The sequence below is a fragment of the Balaenoptera ricei genome, chromosome 7, assembly GCF_028023285.1.
Source record: "Balaenoptera ricei isolate mBalRic1 chromosome 7, mBalRic1.hap2, whole genome shotgun sequence".
Classification (NCBI taxonomy): Eukaryota; Metazoa; Chordata; class Mammalia; order Artiodactyla; family Balaenopteridae; genus Balaenoptera; species Balaenoptera ricei.
This window is the reverse complement of record NC_082645.1, coordinates 93,297,275-93,319,586: the sequence shown is the minus strand read 5'-3', so window position 1 is coordinate 93,319,586 and position 22,312 is coordinate 93,297,275. Positions and strand designations below refer to the sequence as shown.

Below are 22,312 nucleotides of genomic sequence, written 5' to 3'. Positions count from 1 at the left end.
CAATAAATCTGGGAAAAAAACACTTGTGAGGATAGAGGAGCAGAGTGAAAGTCTGAAGTAACGCTACAGATTTATATGTAAGGTTGAAGCAACTGACCTGTCGTTTCAAATATTTCTCTGGCGTTGAGTGTTGGCCTATGGAGGCCAACGTGCACTTGTCCTAGGAAGGCATCCCCGAGCACATGTTCTTCCTGTGTTAGGGCATCTGCAGCTCAGTGGTTACTCTTCTAAAAGGGTTACATGTTTTTTTTTAAAGCTCTGGGGGTTTGGAGAAGCAGACTGAGCATTACTTGGTAGTTTTCCTTTTGTATGCAATCGTCGACCACTTCCTCCTCTCCTTCAAGAAATCACAGTTGCACACAGGACCTTGAATTTATCAACATCAAACTCTTACCAGTTGAGTTAACATAGTCTGACACCACATCCAGTCTGCACACGTTCACAGAACATTTCCTATATCTGTCTATTGAGAACGAACACTGGCCTCATGGAAAAGTCCATAGCAAGTGAGTTTCTAAGAGGGCTTATCCTGTTTTTCACTTTTGAAATCTATTTTGTCAGGTTAGCTTACAGAAAAAAAAGTCTCCCAAAGAACTCAGTTCAAGCCCCATCGCTTTCATCCATCTTGGCCAAACTCCAGAAATGTCTAGCTTGTACTGAAGAGCATGGAGACTCCTCCCAATACCTTGACCTCTGGAATTGGCCTTTGTCATTTTGCATCTCATTGCTATTCATACCACCCTGCCCCTGAGGACCTGAACTTGTTGGGGCATGGACTTTGTTCTTTGTCTTGGCACCTCTGCCCTTCTTTAAGCTTCATGTACACATGAAGCGTCAAATAACTAATTGTAGTCAAACCTTAAAAAGGTTTGTTTAAAAAGAGAAAAAAAAACCAGCCGTATTATGAAGTACAGAATTACTTCTTCACACAGAAGATGCTGAGATGCACAATTCTCAGCACAACTTGAGCAGTCCATTAAGAGCTGTGTTTTCCATTGCCCTAGTTTCCTTTGATTTGTTCATGGAAGGTAAATGTGGAGATGGCTTTGCCTAAGGTTGCCACTTATGTGCCTAGAAAATCATTAAACCCCAGATTTGCCACCATTTTTCTGGGCAGCCAGTTATACAATAGTTTGTCATTTTTTGAAAGAGAGTTTCATGTTTAGGCAGGAATTTTTTGGTGGGAGTTGGGGGAGTAGAAGAAAGCTCCAGAAGAGGAGGAGAGAGAAGCACTGCCCAGAAGCTGATCTTTCCTTGTGGCTTCCTATTTGCTCAGGCTTCATTTCTGTGAGCCCTTGCACAAACAGACTGAATACCTGGATTATGCCCTCATCTGGACTCGAATACACATACATTACATACCCTTTTTTCACTAATCATCCTGACACATTCCTCTGTTGGTAAATGGTTCCAAAACAAACACTGTCGGTGCACCAAATTAGCAGGTTTGTGGGCTGTGCTTGGCAGTCCTGTTACATCCTGTTCCACAAGAGAGAACAACAGCCTTGGCTAGGTTAGGCTTTAGGGAGGGAGCAGCTTCCCTCAATGCATATACGCTTTTTTAATGGTATTTCCCTTCCGTGGCTTTTCTTGGGAAGCAGCCACTCGGCAAGTATTGTAATGAGGTGTGGGATCCTCCCAGCAGCTAGAGGGAATTTGGACTCCTCTTCTTAGGTGTGTTTGTTGAGGAACCAGTAGTTTCCATCTGCTTAGTGTTCTCTCCCCCTCTCCCCTCTCCCCCCTCCCCCCGGGCTGAAGAGGAGCATATCGAGGAACTTTCTCCATGGTTCTCTAACTCTGATGGTGAAGGACAAGACTCCTGCCTCTGTTCTAGAATCAAAACTAACAAAGTCGGAAGGGCCTGTGGAGACCATTTAGACATTTTTAGCGTAGAAAAACTGAAACCCAAAGAGCGCACAGATTTCATGAGTGGCAGAAGCAGGGGGTGACTTACAAGATGGAATTCTGCTCTCCTTAGGCTACCTGACTGCCTGCTCTTAAATGTATTTATTGAGTCAGTAAAGGTTCTCCTTGATAAAAACTCGAGCACAATGCTAGTTTTTTTGGCTTTTAAACATTGGTCAAAGAGTAACTTGGTAAATAACATTTTACCTTGGCCTGGTGGCTCCTATATTCACATGTCAAAATGTTTTAGAATGTCTGCTAACACAGACAAGACTTTTGTGAAATCCTCAGGGCTGACCTGACCCTTTTTGCCATTAAGCCGCTTGATAAATTCTGTGCATTTATAAACACAGTCCTAGCTGGTGAGGCCGCCATTGGTTTTTGAAGCCATTTGGTCACTTGAATAGATGGCTGTTGTCTCCCCCAGACATATTTCTTACCAAGTTTCTACTTAGGTGTCTGGCTAATAGGTTAATCATTTTATCTCTAAGTGTTTTAGACAACCTAATTTTTTGTGGTTTGGAGGGGGAGAAGTTATTTAACTCTTGTTTTAACTTTCCAATTATAAACTAAATTGATGTTCATTATATTGGAAGTATATGAAAGTAAAAAAATAAAATAAAAAATAAAATTAGGGACTTCCCTGGTGGCGCAGTGGTTAAGAATCTGCCTGCCAATGCAGGGGACATGGGTTCGAGCCCTGGCCCAAGAAGATCCCACATGCCACGGAGCAACTGAGCCCGTGCGCCACAACTACCGAGCCTGCGTGCCACATCTACTGAAGCCTGTGCACCTAGAGCGCGTGCTCTGCAGCAAGAGAAGCCCCGGCAATGAGGAGCTCGCGCACCGCAACAAAGAGTAGCCCCCGCTTGCTGCAACTAGAGAAAGCCCGCACGCAGCAACAAAGACCCAACACAGCCATAAATAAATAAATAAATAAATTTTAAAAAATAAAAATAAAAAATAAATTAAAGTACATAAAAGTATAAAGAAGAAAATTCTCCATACATACATATGCATATATGTTTTTTAATAAAATTGAGATTGTATGAAATACATAATTTTATATCCAGTCTTTTTATCACATCATATTAGAACCAGGAAAATGGTCGTATTTAATCTATACACTTCCACTGATGGGTACTTTTACAGGAAAAAAAAATTTAATTGGCTCTAAAATTATCAAGATCCAAAAGTAAAGGCAGGCTAGCCCACAGAAAGATCACTGGACTGGGGATACGAAAGCCTAGATGTCATTCCTAACTCTGCCACTAAATTGCTGTGTGACCTTTAACAAGCTGCCCCACCATCTACACATCAGGCGTATGACACTGTTTTAAGCTCTTATTGACCAAAGAAGTAAGAGCTTGTAAGAGCTTTACTTCAGCTCCATTGCTTAGCATTTTGTATTAGTCTGTTTGATGGTTTGTCATAACGTTTTCAGTGAAGTTGACTGATTTTCTTGATACATTTCACCCAAAGGGATTAAGATATAAATTCAAATTGTGATTCAGTCCACCATTCTGAAATAATGTAAGATCCATGAGGAAATGGACTTCTTCTATTTTGCTCACTGCTCCATCCTCTACATCTAGAACAACACATAGTGAATGCTCAATAAATAATTCATGAATGGATGGTTTACTTTATTTTAGTTTTTCAAATCTGTACTTACCAACATATTTTCTTTTATTTTAAATAGCTTTTAAACTAATTTCAGGGAAATTGTCTGTTTAAATGTAGACATTACCAAGAGACCTGACTTTATCGAGTGATAGCTAACATTCTATTATATATTAGGGACAGATGTGTTTTATTGGCCCAATGGAGACTTTACTGTCAAAAATTTGAGCTTTGCTAAGCTACCCGGATAACTTAATTTTCAAAACATCTTTTAGGTCATTTCTTAGCGTGTGCTTTTTCCTTCCCCGTGGGACTGTAAATAAGTAACCTGAATACACAATAGGGAAGAGAAGGAGTATTTACCTTTCCATACAAAAAATGTTGACTTTTCAGACTGAGCAATATGTTCTGAAATGAACTGTTTTTGTGCTTTAGAATTACAAGAGGTACAACAGTATCTTGGTTTTGTCAGTATATGTTTATGATATTTTGAGACTTTTTTCATACAACTAATTAAAGGAGTACAGATAGTAACCTGTTTAAGTCGTCATTTTGTTTTTATTTCAGCATCTAATGTGCATTATCGTATCTTTATTAAACCCCTTCAATATTCTGAATATTAAACCGCTCAATGCTGCATCAGGAAATACCTGCCTGTGCCATCTATAGCTACCATTAATAATCATCTGTTTGGTTCCTGATTCTTTCAGAGTACTTAAAATAGAGATAAAGGCACAGTTCATAGCTGTTTACACTCTATACAAAAGTTGCTATTATATTTGGAATGAATTATATCAGAGCGTAGAACTTGGGAAGCTTAGCAGTCGTTTGCCCATCACCCCCACGTCCTGCAACACACACCCCTTCCCCACCCCCTCCACCGCCCGATGGAAGCCAGTGTCCCCCACCACACCACACCCATAGCTAGCTGGAGATTCAGCCTGTCATACCCCAGTACGGTACCCTTTCTGCCTCACCCTGTTGTCAGAGCACTAGCCTAAAATTTGAGGGATGCACAGAGCATCCTAGAAGGGTAAAAGACGACTACATACCCTCAACTAGTTTCACTTACTTCTGGTGATGGTTGGCAGTGGCGACGGGTGTTCTCACCAAAATTAATGGAAAGAATTTTGTAACCTTTGGGTGAGAGAACAGGGCAAGAGAGCATTAAAAGAGGTAATTCATGTGAAAAACAGAAATGTGGGAATTGCCTTTTATAAAACCAATAACATAGTAGACTAGCTGGCAAATAATGAATCAGTGGCTGGTTTAAAGACTGCACTGGAAACGTTAGAAGCCACTTACTTGGACTGATATAACTTAAACTAAAAGATCTAGTTCGGCCTTGAGAGTGAGGAGGTTGAAGTATCTTAAAGCTATTCTTTAAGAGGGGAGTTAACACTTTTTTTCTAGAAAGAGATGGTGAGGAGAAAGGAAATTAAAAGACTTAGGTGGGAAAGCAGCTTACATTAATGATTGGAAAGAAAAATTTCAGAACTGAGGATGAAGAAACAAGCAAATTTTCCTTGGCAGTAAGGAAGACAAGGTGGGGGGCAGGGAAGGGGAGGAAGGATGGAATTAGGGTGGGAGAGTGAGACCTGAGGTAAACTGAGGGGGGAGCATGGTTTTCCTGCAGTATCAGAAATAGGCACCAATTCAGGGGTTTAGGGACAAGTGATGTGAATGTCAAAGCAGCAAGCGTGAAGGGTGACTTTTCCCTTCCTCTGCTTTCAGCTTTCCTGAGAGGTACGTAAGGTCCACTGTTTAAAAGAGAGAGACCTAATCAGGGGAACCTTAATACCTAGAAAGTACCTGAGAGCAGTACTTAACCCTTCTCTGGGCCTAACCCCACAAAAGTTTCTCACCTCAGTTTTTCTCACTGAGGGCTCTAGACAGCTTGCCCAGGCCACCTCCCGGAGGCAATGAAAGAGAAAAGGCTTATTTATTAGTTAGCAAGCACATTGCTAATCAGACCGAAGCGAGAGGCACCCACTGGCTTCCCCCAGTGAGTGAGCACGTTGCTCCCTTTGAGAGTTTCCTTTGCTGATATACTACCACCTAGCCTTCTCCACCCTAGTCCTGTCTTATGAATATACACAGTGCAGTGTTGAAAGAAATAAAATTTTTAGTGACTTTCAGGTGTCTCACATGTCTGTTTATTGCTTGTGTACATAGCATAACTATTCGTAACTTTTTATTACTGTGATTATCAGTTCCATCCAGCTTTTACTAATATGCAGAGTGGAAGCAAAAGTTCCAAATAATGTTCTCACTGAATCAAAGGGGCTGCTAAAACAGGCATTGTTGTTCTTGCCTTTTTCCCTCATTCAGTGTTACTATATGTTGATAGTACCAGGTTTTAAGCATTATTGCATTATTTTTCCAATACATGCTTGGTTCAAGCACATTAGGATAATTTTAATTACTAAAAGTTTATACATTATTGAACAATTAAACAGTGTTTCCTAATTTTATAAACATGTAAACAGTCTGTTAGTTTAACCCACCAAAAGTTAAACAATACCTTTGACACTATAAAGATGAAAAGAAAACACTGAGATGTTCAAAAAGTCAGATGTCTAAAGTCAGGATTTGTCCTTGACCACCTGAGATGCTTATACAGGTGCATCTCTTTTTAAATAAACTTAAGAAATAAAACTATAATATAAATTTAATTAATTGGTTGATTATTTACATTTCAAATTCTTTCATTTAACATAAAGATGGGCAGCAGTAAACTTTGCTAATATATTCAACATAGAATGTTATAACTCTTTAGGGTTATAAACTCTAAAGTTGTTTACTTGAAGGGAGACTGTTTTTACCAGATATACAAATGTATTATAAAACAGTATAGTGTTGGCATAGGAAAATAGATCAATGGAATAGGATTTCAGAAAGTATGGAAATAAACCCAGGTAATATGGGAATTTAGCACACGATAAAGGTAGCAGAGCAAATTAGTGAAACAAAAATGGATCATTCCGTAAAAGGAACTGGGAATCAGATAGCCATTTGAAGAAAGAAAAATAATGCTGGATTTTACCATACATCTTACATCAAGATAAATTCCAACTGGATCAAATATTTTAATGTAAACAAAACAAAACAAAACCCATAAAGTACTAGAAGAAAAGATGGGTGAATATTTTTGTCGTCTTAAAGTGGGGAAGGTCTCTCTAAGCTTGACACAAACCCAGAAGTCATGAAAGCAAAATGCTTTTAAATACATCTTTAAAATGTTAAATGCCTAAAATTTTATAGATAAAGGCAAATGTAAACAGGAAACTTGGAGAGATATTTTCCACATGTGACAAAGTATTAATTTCCTAAATATAAAAAAATCTATAAAAGTCATTAGAAAATGGGCAAAGGTCACAAGCCAGTATACAGAAAAAACATGCAAATGGCCAATAAATACAAGAACAACTCCATATTGTAATTAAGGAAAGCAAAATAAAATGAGATTCTTACATATCAGCTATGGGAAAATATTAATAGATATGAAATGTAAAGCCCTATATAAAAACGGTAATTAATATCACTTCCTATTTCATTTTGCAAAGTCCATGTTTTTGTTCTAAGTGTTTAGAACAGCCCTAATATATTAGACAGCCCAGCTGTCTTTGGAAATGATTGGCCTAGAGCATTGGTTTTCAAAGTTTTCTTATTCATCAGAATTATCTGGAGGGCTTGTTAAAACATAGATTGACAAGCCCCACCCTGTAGTTTATGATTCAGTAAGTCTGGCATGGAACCCAATAATTTGCATTTCTAACAAATTCTCTGGCGATGCTGGTTTGGCTAGTCCAGGGACCATACTTTTAGAACCATTGGCCTAGAACACATTGAGTATTAGAAAATGATGTAATACTGTCTTGTAGAGAATGTATTGGTGAGACGAGACAAATAGGGGAACAGTGTAAATTAATGCCAAAACACTTTGGGTCTTTTATTTGAATGCCTTTCTCCTTTTAAATTTACATCACTAACTTATTCCTAAGCAACTAATCATGCTGTTTATAAAATTAGATTTACCTTCTGAACTTTTCTGCATTTTTCTAATGTACCCGTGCTTGACAGTTTCTTTTGTGTTCCATTAAGTGTCTTAGTGCTTTGAGGAACTGAAATGTAATATGTTAAATACAAGTAAATCCCATTCAAGGGTCTTAGATACCATTGTTATAAATTATTATTTCTTTTAAAGAGGTTTACTTCAAAAACTTGACAGTTAAATTTTTCAGTTTTACATTAAAAAGGTAGGCTGGTGAATTAACAAAAGTCCATACATAAGCCAAGATAATTTTTTTTTAATCTGCATTAGCCTAATAAATTCTTATATTTACTGCCTTTGTCTTAGATGTAGCAAGACATTTCTAAACATCTCTTGGACTCTTAGGTGTTTTGAACTACTTTAGAGATTTTTACAGAAAGCCATTGCTCTTATTTATGGTTCTTTAATGGGTACAATTATAATATATTCTAACTTTTTCCAGATATTATAGAAAATTTTTAAATCCTCAAGTAATCCCAAGAAGTGATGGACATTTGTCTGTTGAGAATGATATTAACTGCCAGGTGAACCATTTAAAAAAAAAACTTAGAAGTGTCAGAAATTCCAGTTTTTCCCTATCCCCAAAAGACTATTTCATTCAGGTCAAATCTATTATGATTTTACATAAATAGAGTATTACTGAGAAGTCCTGTCACCACCTGCAAATTAGCAAGAAGCATTTATTAAGCGTTTGCACTAAAGATAATGGTGAGGTATTGTCCCCAGCAGGATAGAAAAATTGACAAATGAATTAATTAACCCTTGTTTACATTCTATTTCAAAGCCAAGATTTTAAGTAAAGCACTTGTCAAACGTATTAGCTGAGGTTGGTTTACAAACTAAAAGTACAAGACCTGTGAAAGCCAAATGCTTTGTGGGCTGCAGTCAGGGGAAAAAAAAAACCTTCCTTAATTAACTGCAGGGATTAAAATGTAAAGAAAAAGATTATTGCAGGGCATACCAATTGTTCTTCCCAGATTTGAGTCTTAGCAGGTATGTGGGGATATACTGAATAACTTAAAGGACCCTGTGGCTAGGAACTGGGGACAGAGGGCCAGGTTTAAGTCAGAAGACTGGAATCAAGTCCCAAGTTGATCACCATTTACTAGTTCTGGGACCAGATAAGCCACCAGTTATTTTAGTATTTCATTTCATTTTTATCTATTTACTGACTGACTGACTTATGTAAAGAAGGGAAAACAAATAGGAGAGCTATTATAAGGATAATTTATATAAAAATAGGGGCAAAGGGCCATATAGATATTGCCTAATTTAAATATCTAATTTGATTTTACTGTATGTGCATTTTACAAAGCAGAACTACTAGAATAGATTTACAAATTAGCACATACATGCCTCAATCTGCCAGACGTTTAGCCAAAGGAGCTGGATCTTTTCTAGTCTCATATAATTCCAGTCAAACGTTATGAATACCTTTTCAATCCCCACCTCCCTACCCCCAGCCAAAATAAGAAAAAAAAAAAAAAATCACAGTGAACAACCCTAAATGTGATAGACCCAAATGCGGTTCATCCCTCGCTCTGCAAGGAGCCAGGAGAGTTCTGTAATTCGTTACCAGACCCTTTGCCTCTTCCTCCCTTTCCCAGCTGCTTCTCCCGGGGCAAAATAGAGGGGCATCTGGAGAGTGTGAATTTCCTGGCACAAGGCTTGACTGGAGGTGGTGCTCCAGGCAGCGGCCGTGAATCTTGGACCCTCCCCACCCATCAGCACCAACCATAATCAGTTTCTTACTGAAATTACGTGTTAACAGTTCTTTATGTTAGCTCTATTTCCCGCAAATGGATGAATCTGTTAGGTTCTATCATCTGTTTAAATCATATTTAATTCATTTTACCTTTGAATGTTTAGTAACATGTTCTGTGCATTCTTCTAAACAGCATACATATACGTATGTAAGCACATACATAGCACATATACACACACACATGCAGGCATATGCTATATATGATATTGGCTGATTTCCTATTTAAGCAAATTATAAATTGTTTGCTTACATTCACTTCCTGAAGAACAGAAGAAAACACCAACCCAAAACATTAAAATAACCAGGCCCCAATAACTACCTCCCTTAGCTAAGAGATTTAAATAATCATCATGGTTTCTTGGAAAAACCAATAATATCTGGTGACCCTATGGGGCGTCTTACATAGTAGCCATACACCAAACCGCACTCGCATGCCTGATAACGTGCACTTATTTCTGCACCCCACCCTTTTCGCTGTGGGCTCTACTGAGTGGAAATCAGCCAAAGCTCTACCCTGCTCTGTGGGCCTGTCTTTCGCTTGTCAGAGATCCAACCAAACTAAGCCTGAATTTCAGTCCTAGTGAAATATCTGAGGTCATTGCCTGAGCCAAAAATAAAAATGCAGCAGGGGAAGAACCCAACGTGAACAGAGCAGAAGCATCTCAGTGACCTCAACCTGGGGCAGAGGCCTCTAGCAGCTTCCTGCGACCTCCCTGTGTGCAGCTAGAATCTGGAAGGGCACAGACAAAGCCATCGCCAGCCTGTCTCTAATTGGCCTCGTGTCATTAGCATTCCAGAACAGGAAACTCTCTGCAGCCAGGAATTCTTGCTTCTTTGCCATAGTATTTGAGAAGCAAACCTTTTTTCCTGCACATATTTAGTTCTGTTAGTTTGTCACAGGTTAGTTTTCTTGAGTTTGATAGCTATAATAAGAACACCCTGTCTGTCTGATTTCTTGGCAATTGACTATTCGATCTCTAGGTTCTGGACCTCTCTTTCATTTGCCCTAGGTCAGTAAGCTAAGTTTTAGGTCAAAGACTGTTTATAAAATGTATAGAGTCTTGTTCTATGATGCCTTTATTAAGACATAGAATGAGATTTGTGTTGCCCCCAAATGGTGGAGATATTCCCCTGCCCCTGTCCCAAGGAAGGGGACCAGTTTGCCAGGGCATACACAGATCATTAATGGCATTGCCCCCTAGAGCTTCTGTAGAAGCAGACCTTGAGTTACTCCTTTCTCCTCACACATCCTCTGGTATATCCCGTGCTGATATGCACCTGGCCTGCTCCAGTGTGGCTGTCCCAATGTTTAAAACACAAAAGTACTTCCATATAGGGTGGCAAACGACTACTGCCTCTAGCCAGTCCCCACCAATAAAAATAAAAATAAAAATAGAAAAATAAAAACCCCACAACATTTAACAATTCTGGGGTTTTTTCTTGGGGAAAAGGGATGCTGATGAAGATTGGGAGGAGGCTTAAAAAGGAGTCCTTAATGTTTAGTTGAAATTTTATTTGAAGGGACAGAGTCAGCTCCTTTTGGCCAAATTCCTGATAATCAGAGCTGTATGCACTGGTACGTATAAGCTATTTCACAGCTTGATTAATCAATGCAAATAAATAAAATTTAAAGTGATGCTCTTCATTTTAAGGCTCATCTCATTCATTCCCAGCTTGTCAGCCTGAGATTTTCTGAGGAGGGGCCAGCAAAGCTACATTCCCTCTCATTCATCCACAGACCTTGGGGCAAGAAAGTTTTAGAAAGAGAAGGATAAAAGCCAGAGTAGCCTTTTTTCCCCTGCACAAAATCTGCAGGTTTGGAAGGAACCTTAGATACCATCTAATCCAACTTTCTCTTTGACTTCTGTGGAGAGTGAGGTTCAGAGATGAAGTAACTTCCCCCAAGATCCCAGTGATGCTGGGGCCACTGGGCCAAGAACTAAGGGTTCCTCTCTCTAGCTGAGCTCTCCCCTCTGCAGTAAGTGGCCTCGCTGATACTTTACTGGTCTCTTTTCCATTGTAGAAGTTGCTAAAACCTAACTGCTTCACAATTAGGTAAAAGCAAATTATTTTATGGGGCAAATACAAAAGTATTTGGTTTTGGTTCTCTAGCTGGCTTAGATAGGGTATGAAGAAGCAAAGTAGGGCTTCCCTGGTGGCGCAGTGGTTGAGAGTCTGCCTGCCGATGCAGGGGACACGGGTTCCAGCCCTGGTCTGGGAAGATCCCACATGCCGCGGAGCAACTAGGCCCGTGAGCCACAACTACTGAGCCTGCGTGTCTGGAGCCTGTGCTCCGCAACAAGAGAGGCCGCGATAGTGAGAGGCCCGCGCACCGCGATGAAGAGTGGCCCCCGCTCGCCGCAACTGGAGAAAGCCCTCTCACAGAAACGAAGACCCAACACAGCCAAAAATAAATAAATAAATAAATAATTAATTAAAAATGAATATCTGCTTAAAAAAAAAATTGTCTTTAAAAAAAAAAAAAGAAGCAAAGTACACCACAGAGAAACACCTCAGAAGTTCTTGGCCAAAGAGCGAATAAATGTGATGGAGGGTCAACCACCAAGATGGCCTTTGGGGAGGATGGAAAAATCAGAGTGAGTTGATAAAAAGTTGCAGGTTACTAGTCAATGCACAGAATTGTGTCATGGGTATTGACTTCTAAAATGATGTCCTAAATTAATTTTAGCAACCACAGGATGGTTAATTCTAGTGAGTTTCAGCTATTTTAATCAAATGATGTATTAAAATATGTATTTGTGAAAATGATATGAATAAATACACTACGCTGGACCTTATTGGTTGGTATTAGCATAAGCCAGCAGGTGACACTTGCACATTCCACCTGGGGAGGGCACTGTTTAAGTACTCCCTGGGTACCCCCTCTGTGATGCCTCATCCAGATAGGCTAGATAGGAAGATCTCCCACCCAGGGGACATTTGGACGTTTGGCAGTGTCTGGAAGCACTGACAAGGGAGGAGCGGGGTTTGCCACTAGCATCCAGTGGGTAGAGGCCAGGGAGGCTGCTAAACATCCAGCAGTGCTCAGGACTGCCCCCCACAGCAAAGGACTCTCTGTCCCAAACCATCAATAGTGCCGAGGTTGAGACTCCTGGATTAAGTAATGAATGTTTTCAAGAAAAAAAAATGGAAAAACCCATTGGATGGCCCTGGTCAATAACAAGTATGTGTCCCTACAGTCACATCCTCTGTGACATGACACTGGGAAGGGAGGCCATACGGTCTTTGTTCTCCGTGGGGCACAGCAACAACCAAAAAGCAGTGAAACTGCTGACTGCTTGACCGGATGACTCAGAAATGAAGGTGCTGGCTTTCGTTTGATTTATCACTGAGGAATGCCAAAGGGACATTGCTCTTTCACTATCTGTGGCAATATTCTGCACAGATGATTACATTGGTAGATTTGCCTTGTATAAAAGATGTATTCCTAGGGCTTCCCTAGTGGCACAGTGGTTAAGAATCCGCCTGCCATTGCATGGGACACGGGTTTGAGCCCTGGTCCGGGAAGATCCCACATGCCGCGGAGCAACTAAGCCCACATGCCACAACTACTGAGCCTGCGCTCTAGAGCCCACGAGCCACAACTACTGAAGCCTGCGCACCTAGAGCCCGTGCTCTGCAACAAGAGAAGCCACCACAGTGAGAAGTCCGTGTACCGCAATGAAGAGTAGCCCCGGCTCGCCGCAAGTAGAGAAAGCCCGTGTGCAGCAACGAAGACCCAATGCAGCCATAAATTAATTAATTAATTAATTAATTAATATAAATAAATAAAAAGGTGTATTCCTAAAAAGTTATGTTTGTTAAATTTTAAATACAGTCAGGAAATTCAGTAAACACTAAGGAGCCAGTGAATCCTTTTAAAGTGAAAGGTTCTTTTTAATAAAGTCCTATTCTCAAAGAGGAGCATACCTATTTACAAAATTAATGTAAATATTTTTCCTGCACATTATATTTATATCACAGAGCTACATAACTCTTATGCGAGAAACAGTTTCTCTTCCTCCTTCCTTTTCCTGCCCTTGTTCTTTTCCTTTAAAGAGAAAATCGGGGGGGGGGGGTGGAATTAACAATACAGTCTCTGAATTTGGGAAAGTCATTGATCAGTCTGTCCATTATACAGATCAAAAGATGCCTGCTGGGTTACAGATTGTTAGAAAAAATAGGACTTGGCTCTGTTTTGAAATCATTAATTTTTTATCTCAGACTTTTTTTTTTCAGTTACTGACCTTTGGTTAGAAAGAGCAGGTGTACTTGGTCCCTCCATCACCTCATGGGTGTTTGTTGCACCAGAAATATCTGATAAGACTCAACCTCTTCACTCACAGCAGGGTGGGAGGGGGAATCAGCAGAGATAAGGGAGTGGTACTAAAGGAACCCAGCGGTTCTCTCCTTATCAATTATTGCCCTAGGGCAACATCCCTAGGTGTATAAGTCACTGACTAAGTCAGCAGGACAAAGGGGGCAGAAAGGAGGAAATTTATTTGATAAAGTTACCATTCATATCACTTCAGTGGTAGGAGGTTACAGAGGTGTGACCCACTGGGGACAAAGCCACAGACACTGGGGAAGAGCCAGCCAGACAAGAGAGGCACTAGGACACCTGAGTCTGACCTTCATGCCTCGGCCCTACTCTCCCTGGGAAGGAGGGAGGGGCTGAGGGCAGAGAGATCATAGAGATGACCCCAGCATGTCGACTGCCCAGACAGCACAGCTCCAGTCAGGAAGGCAGGTACCAGTGTCACCATGAGAGGTGGTGTCACCCTCGCCTGCTCCTCAGAGCACTTGCCATTTGAACAGCCCTTCCACGTACATCCACCCATGTTCGTCTCAGAACCCCATTGAGTAAGTAGGAAGGAGGTCATTGTGGGTAGCATTTTCCAAATGAGGAAACCAGAGCACCAAGAACGTCAATTCCACGCCCAAGATCACTCAAAGAAAGATTTGAGATTTGAACACCAGGGTTCTAACTTGAACCCCTGCGTTTCCCTCATGGTAACCTGCTCTCACTCAGATGACCAGGGCCCAGTACAAGCCTTGGCTGGGCTTCCAGGAGTCCTGGGTTCTAGTCACAACTCTGTCTTTTACTCACCGTGTCCTCATGAGACAACCACTAGCCCTATTAGAACTTCAGTTTTCTTCTCTCTGAAATGAGGGGGTTGATCAAGGTGTCCTCAGGTCACCATGGTGACATAAGTGAAATCAGGCTAAAATGAAGACTTGCAGAAAGGCAGCAGGTAACTGCTTACACTGGAAGGCGCCGTCTTAGCTGTATTATTAAGCACTTACCAGGTGCCAGGAACTGTGTAAACGCTTTATGCATTATCTCATTTGAGCCCCGTAACACCAGATGAGGCAGGCACGTGTTAATGGAAATCCAACTTAGCAGATAAGGAAATTGAAGCTCAGGGAAGTGAAGTAACTTGCTCAAGTAACTGTCTTAGCTCAGGCTGTCATACAGAATACCACAGACTGGGTGGCTTAAACAACAGATATTTACTTCTCACAGTTCTGGAGGCTGGAAGTCCCAGATCAAGGTTCAGCAGAGCTTGGTTTCTGGTGAGAGCTCTCTTCCTGGCTTGCACGTGGCCGCCTTCCTGCCTCAGTCCTTACACAGCCTTTCCTCTGAGTACACGCAGGGGAAGAGAAAGAGAGAGCTCTCTGTTGTCTCTTCTTGTACGGACACGAATCCTATCAGATCAGGGCTTACCCTTATGGTTTCATTTAATCTAAATTACTTCCTGAGGACCCCATCTCCAAATACAGAGACATTGAAGGTTAGGGCTTCAACATAGGAATTTGGGGGGCACACAATTCAGTCTATAGCAGTCCTACAGGCAGAAAGTGATTTGAAGGTGGGATTGACATCAGGCCATCTCACTCTGCCTGCTCTGCTAACCGCTATTATGCTATATTTGGCCCAGAGATCTGAGCTGGGGGTAGAGACTGCTGGGTGCAGTGAAGCTTCTGTCTTTTGATCTCTCAGCTGGTAGATACAGCCCCTCTCCCTCTAAGTCACTACCTTCTCTCCTGGATACGAGGGTGGATGGGAAGATCCTCCTTTGATCAAACTTTTGAGTCCTGAGTGGTAAGTAAGTAGCAGGCCAGGGAATGGTGCCCCAAAGACCATCCTACACCCAGGCAAGAGGCATAAGGCTGAGCCCCGAGGACTGGTTCCTTCACAGCTATCTTTGAAACTGGTCCAGTGCTGGACCCTCCATCGAGATTGCTGGTTGAACAAAATCATGCGGGCCCAATTCCCTGGGCTCCCGGGATGAGGTCGTATTTGGTTGTCACTCATGTGTGGAAGGATGAGAACTTAATCCACATTGGCAAGCCACCCACTGGAGCAGCTATAGTTGTGCTTGTCAGTTACTCATTATTAAAGACTTTGCAGTAAAAACAGCCATTTAGACTCCTGTACAGGCTTCCACCGAGCCAAACAACAAACTAGTCATCCACCTGGAATGTCTCCTCTCTATAAATTACAATATCTGTGTGTTGTTTTTTTCTTAAAAAAAAATTCTCTTCCCCACTCTCTCATGCTTTACTGTTCCCACTTGTGTTATGCAAGTAGATTTCAAAAGGTTGTGGGGCTTCCTAATTTAAAAAAAAAACTCAGAAGAGCAACAAACCACAGGATATCATTCAGAAAATGAAAATGTGTCATTTTACCTTTCCAAAGTGTCAAAGGCAGGGAGTCACAGGGAACCACTTGGCTCTTGTTAGCGGAAGTGGAGAGTCACGTTTTCACAGCTGTAACGCAGGGGCTGTCACCGGTGTTGGGCGTGTTTTCAGTTGGCAGGGCACTTCACTCATTTTCTGTCACTTCACCCTAGAGTCACTACCCCACTTCTTTCTCAGTGGAGCTAACACACGGAGCTTCTAGAGCTCAGTCCATCGTCACCGTGGTCACAAAACTGCTAGCTGACTGCTGACTCCCCTCCACCCAGAAGCCAGAAGCCTCCCCCCAGCTAGTTCTAATCAGAAAACCAAAAAAAAAGGTATGTTTTTCAAGTGAAATTCAACCTTGAGCATTTTGGACAAGGGAGGAGCCCATTTCTATGAGTCACGTCTCTTCCCAGGGGCAGGGCTGGCCAGAATAAAAGCTTGTGGCCCGAGCTGCACAGAGGCCGCTGGACTTCCGGCATCCTGCCCTGCTCATTTCAACCTTGCTCATCATCTCTGTGGTTGGCTTTTGCAGGTGTGAAAGCTGTGGAGCCGTTTTCCACTCTGAATGCAAAGAAAAGTCTGTCCCCTGCCCAAGGTGTGTCCGCCGAGAGCTGCAGATGAAGCAGAAGTCTTTCTGGCGGAGGCTGAACATGGACGAGAGCCTGGAGGAGGCTTGCAACATGTTTGAGCTGTCCTTCCAGAACACCTGACTCAGCGGGAGCCCAAGGCCGGGCAGTGACCTCTCAAGCATCCATCAGCCCCAATGGCTTCCTAACTAGCCAGTTAGACCCCTCCGGGAGAAGAGTACGTCTCACCCTCAGCTAGATATAGATATATATTTATAAATGTACACACACACATACCTATACGTCCTGTACGTATGTTCTGTATAAGTCGTTGTCCTAAAGGTCCATGGAGCTTTGTGGCTCAAAAAATTACCAGTAGCCGAATTATACTTAGCCATGAATTTCAGCTGCTTGCTCCCAAGCAAAACGTGTTTTACACACAAGGCTTTATAGTTCAGACTTTTTTTTCGGCTCTCAAGGGCCATTTATTACACGGGACACAGGAGAAAGCATTTCCTGCAGAGCAACAGTGCTTCGAGTTATTTCTGTGTTATTTATTTTTAGCCTTCACGGAGGATGAGGTAACTGAGGCAAGCACCCATCATCATATTTCATAAGAAAATCTTCAAAACACAGCAATGACTCCTGGATCCTTCCAGGACCCGGTGTCCCTGGCTCTCACCTCGGTATCTTCGCAGAGGCAGAGTTCACCTCAGCTGAGTTGAATGGCTTGGAAATCAGGAGTGCGAGCTCCCTCTGACAGAAAGCATGTGGCCCTAATTTATTAGGGGAGCTAATGCTGGTTCTGAAGTTAATCTCAGAAAGGGTTTTGCTTGAGAAAAGACCTCAGTAACCTACATGTTGTCGGTCTGTTTGCTGGTACGAATCCCGACGCCTGCCCAGTGATGTGACGCTCCACGGTATTTGCCAGGCTGGAAACATGGCTCTCTTAAGACCAGTCTTCCAGGAGTTTCATGGGTGACGGTTACGATTTTTTAATGGTGCTGGCCTGAGGAAATTGCCTAGGATTGTTGTTAAATACATCGGTTTATAGACCAGGAGGTCGGATGTAGAGTACGGACATTCCAAGAGATGGTCTGCAATTTCTTTTCACAGAATCCTGTGTAGGCAATTCCCACCTATTCATTATAAGTGCTTTATTTTTCATTGTTCTTCATTGCCCTCTCATTTTGACTTTTAATTTGTCAATGTAACCACTTCTGCTTTCATATTTTTTAATTGTCTTGAAAAATCAGAGTAACTTGGAACTTTAAAATATCAACTTTAGACTATTAAGAAAATACCAAACTTACAAATACAATTAATGAATTAAATCTGATATGATTTAAATAAATATATATACACATATGCAATTGCCACCATAAACTGAAATGAAAAGTACTAGGATAATATAGGAATAAGAAATAGAATGAATCGCTTAGGCATTTGGCAGGGGAATGTTCTCCCTCTGCAGGGCCCTTTTAAGAGCCAGCGTAGCAGTCACTGTGACCCAAATGGCAGGTAGGATGGCACTGGAAATCGTGGCTCCCATTCCTTCCACATTAACTCTTTCCAGAACAGAAAAATAAGCTTATATTGAAACAATTCTCAATAGGCTGTATGAGAAGATCCTGTATATTTCCACTGAGCAGATGCCTTCAATGCCTTCATGGTTTAGTAGTTTCACCGCTAGTAGGATCTGGAGAATCAGTGGCTCACAAAGTCCATGGGACATTTCACCCCATTGCTCCTTTCCACCACACCCGGCTCCCTCCGGATCCCAACTCATGATGCTTCCGTCCGTTGAGAGACGAGACACTTCAGCCTCACTTTTGTGCAGACTGCTGGGTGTGCGCATTTCACCTCTCTACCCATGCCAGTTCTTTTGGCCTCAGGCCACACATTTCAGTGTAATAGCTCAGCACCACGCATGCATTTATTTTCTGATTATACAGTAGCTATAACCAAGGCATGAAAACTTGTTAAAAGGCCAGGGCGCTATTCATGAGACACCTTACGGTGCAATTTACTCTTAGAAAAACAAGTTGACTCCCCCCAGCGCCCACCCCACTCCACTTTATAGAGGCTGTCGCACACAAAAGAAAAAGGGTGGAAAATCTCAAGCACTTGGCAAACAGGCAAACAAATTTGATCATCTCCCCTTTCCTCCTCCCTTTCGTGAAATACAGTATTTATATTTTCCAGCCTCAGAGAAGATAGCAGAACATGATCTTTCACAAGAGAATTATAGACCTGCTTATTATAAAACAGATGTGCTCTGATGGCAAAGTGCCTTTTTCCCTCCGCCCCCAGCTCCCTGTCACTCTAGCTTACTTCTGCCTTTGCCGTAATTAATGTATCTGTGATTCCGACTGTCAGCGAGGCCGTCCCCAGCACACTGCATTTGGGAGACCTGAAGTGCAAGGCCGTCTCCTCCCCTTCTAGCGTATTCACTGTATGTACAGAATTTCCTGTCCCATCTCACAGGCACCCAGGGCCAGACCCGCCGAAAGTCAGGGTGACATTCTGGATATCTGTTCTCAAGGCCTCTGCTTTCACCGGGCCCATTTAGAGGCCCTGCTGAATATTGGCAGTCCCTGTGAACTCATAAGGAGAACTTTCCACCCACATCGTTTTCTGCTTATTTTGAAAAGGGGGGGGGGGTGGAATGAATGAGCTATCATCACCAGCTACCCAGAACTGGAACCGTACCCCAGCTGCTTCTGTTTTCTCTCCTCTTCGTGGAGCCCTGACAGCCCGGCCGGTGCCGGCCGCAGGCCCACATGACACGCTCGGCCACCACCCCCCAAATCTAATAGGACAGAGCAGAGCCGGCTTAGGAGTTGGGTCTGCCACGAAAATTCAAAATTGCTATTTTCAGCCCAGAATGCCGTAGCGCACATGAACGCCCTTACTGTTTTCAGCACTAACAAATTACTTGGGGCACTGTAGGCAATTGTTCCACTGCTTAGAAACTGTCGAAACAAAAGCAGATCTGTGGATTACCACCTCCTTAAGACCAGGCTAATACCTGCTTTCCCTCATGGTCCGTTTTTCATCTCATATTAAATATCTTGCACATAAAGCACATGAGAAAATGGCCAATTAATCTCGTAGAGCTGGCAGCCGACTCAGGGCAACCTCTTTTCTCTTGAAAGGCCCATTCCCTGGTGTATCACTTGAGGAAATCCCTCCTCACAGTGCCAGAAACTCATGTGTGAGACAGTCCAACCCTGGTGAAATGTTGGCATCTCACCCTGCAGTAAAGAGGCCAGTTCCTAAAATAGACCTCAGTTTGCACCGCGGCAGGAAGGCCGCAAAGTACTTAAAAAGCAGTCAACTGGGATGGGAGTCATGTTCTCTCCAGGGCGGCTCTTTCTCGAAGTTGAATGCTCTTTGTATGAAAACCATGTAAACTCTCATCTTCCCCCTTTGCTTCATTGCCTTTTCAGGGGACTGATTTATAGTTGTCTTCATGTTTGTTGTGCTAAAGGGTAGTCTTTTTAGGAGCTTTAATACTTGGTTAGCTGAGAAGGCAATCGCTTTTGGATTCTTCTAGAATAGGCCTCTACCAAAAAGGGAATATCTCTAGGACTTGGGATCTGTGGTTTCCAACCAACCCAGTGATGTCCTTCAGACTCCCACTGAGGGACTGGGCCGTGATTTCCTTCTGGCTGCAGTGACAGCCAAGCTGTTCATACCGCTCTAGCTGCTGTAGGCAGCCTTTGCTAAGCTGGAATGAGTGCCCTTGCATGCGGTCTGGCCTCTGTTTTTGTCTCTGCATCTGTACACACTGAACATTGACACTGGATAGTTTCTTCCCATACTTTCTTGAAAAGGCTTGGCTTCCAAACCTGTGGCTTTCTTCTCTACCCATTAGCCAGAAAAGGCCATACGTAAATTACTATATCAGGGTAGGACTTGCAAGAGGCCGCAAATGTTTAGTAACATTTTCTGCAGAGAGGCATTATCTGAGGAAGCCAAGGTACGCTCTGCTCCTAATTTAGGGTTAAGCCAATGCTGCTGTTCTTGTGTTTGGGCAGACTTCCTTACCTTCACTGATCTGTGTTGAAATCACTGGATTGTGAAATAAACCTTCAACTCCTGATTCTAATACTGCCTGGAGTCAACACAAAGGTGATTTTATTTTTTTTTTTACTTCTCCCGGTAAAGAGAGATGCGTGCGGTTTCCCCTTTATTTCTTGAGTTTTCTGCCTCACGACTATCCTTCCTCTAAGATAATGTGAAAAAGCAGAGAATTGGGGGCAAAACTGAGAGAAGTGAACATGCCCTCGTTGGCCTGAATTGAGTCATCGGAAGCACTCTCCGTTTTCCTTTCCCTGGTCCTTGTTAACAACTGGGCATTAACAACACAGCTCCGAGTGTTGTGTACCCTGCACCATTCTTCTAACCCTCAGTTCTACCCTAGTAGAACTAACTGCCCGACTTGACTACTTGAACCCAGTGATGGGTGAACAAGCCCTGCTCAGTTCATCGGAACAGACAAATGTGATTTCTATCATGTGGGACAGTGTCTCGACAGTTAGGCCCCAGCACCCCAAGTCATTGTTAAACTCTAGATTAAAGTCAAAAGAAAAGTGTGGAACACCATTCCAAGCACACCCGCAGTTGTCAGGGCTTTTATTTTAAATGGGCTCCAAGTGATCACGCGATAGGGCCCTCTCCCCCTACAGTGGCCTCCAGTGTGATGGAAGGCTCTGTTAACCTCAAGTGAAAACACAGCTGCTGTTTTGCTTTGGTTCCTCCCTGTGGAAAGAGACACCATCTTGTTAGAAAGGTCTGGAGTGAAGCCAGTTGTTACCCAGGTAGAAGATTCAGGCGCTTGCAGCAACTCTTAGCACAGTAAGATTCCCTGCTAGGCCACTGAGCTGCAGCCCAGCCTCTCTCCCCTTCCCTTGATCTTCCTCGCCCCAGTCCTGAGCCCAGATTCAGGCCTCATGGCTGGTAAACTGGCTGGTGGACCACTGGGCCCTGTGGCTCCTTCTCATGTTGGCCGTTGCATTCGTTTCCTTTCCCCGTGGGAGTGCCTTACAGCACTGCCTAGTGTTTCTAGTCTAGACTCTCTGACCCGCTTGAGGCCTGCAGGACCCTTTGCCTCAATACGGATCACTTTGCTTCTTCCCTGCTGGCTGCTCTTTAGACAGGCAAGCTCGGAGCCTGCATGTTCCACAAGCATGTCAGACCTTTCACCTTCATTTAACCTGGTGCCTTATCCTCATGAGTACAAGGATTCCTGTTGGAAACACATTGTCAAATCAGACTGGTGGAAGTGCTACTTGGAGCCATTGACACTTACCAGGAAGTACAAAAGTTACAACCACATAATGTTTTAACTCTGTTTTATGCTGTTTTTCCAAATCACTCTTTTTGTTTGCTTTTGCTTTTCATTAACCAAACTCAGGGGAATGTCACAACGTTACCAAGGCCAATGGGTAGAGAAATTAAACCAGTTATTCAGATTCAAATCTGTAAAGTCAGTGAACTTAGCCTTTTTCAGATGAAAAAATTACACAAACACAAGGATTTTCTTTTCCTTTACTGTATATTTTTTTTATTTTGCCACCTGTTTTCCAAGTGGAGAGTGAGAAGCCTCTTGGATGAATTGTGGTGAAAGCATTTCTGTGTGGCATGGGCAGTCCACCAAGCTATTAAATTAGGCTTTCACCACCGGAGGCTGAGGTTCTAATT

The 22,312-nt window shown here is 42.5% G+C and overlaps 1 protein-coding gene across 2 annotated transcripts in view; it reads left to right on the top strand.

Moving 5' to 3' along the window:
- PLEKHM3 (pleckstrin homology domain containing M3) overlaps positions 1–21,946 on the top strand; it is a 190,039-nt gene extending 168,093 nt beyond the window's left edge. For both annotated transcript variants that reach the window (XM_059928564.1, XM_059928565.1), the window contains exon 8: positions 16,570–21,946. In XM_059928564.1, coding sequence (XP_059784547.1) covers positions 16,570–16,747 — 178 coding nt within the window. In that variant the 3' untranslated portion in view covers positions 16,748–21,946. The remainder of the gene's footprint in view (positions 1–16,569) is intronic.
- Positions 21,947–22,312: the final 366 nt, after the last annotated feature.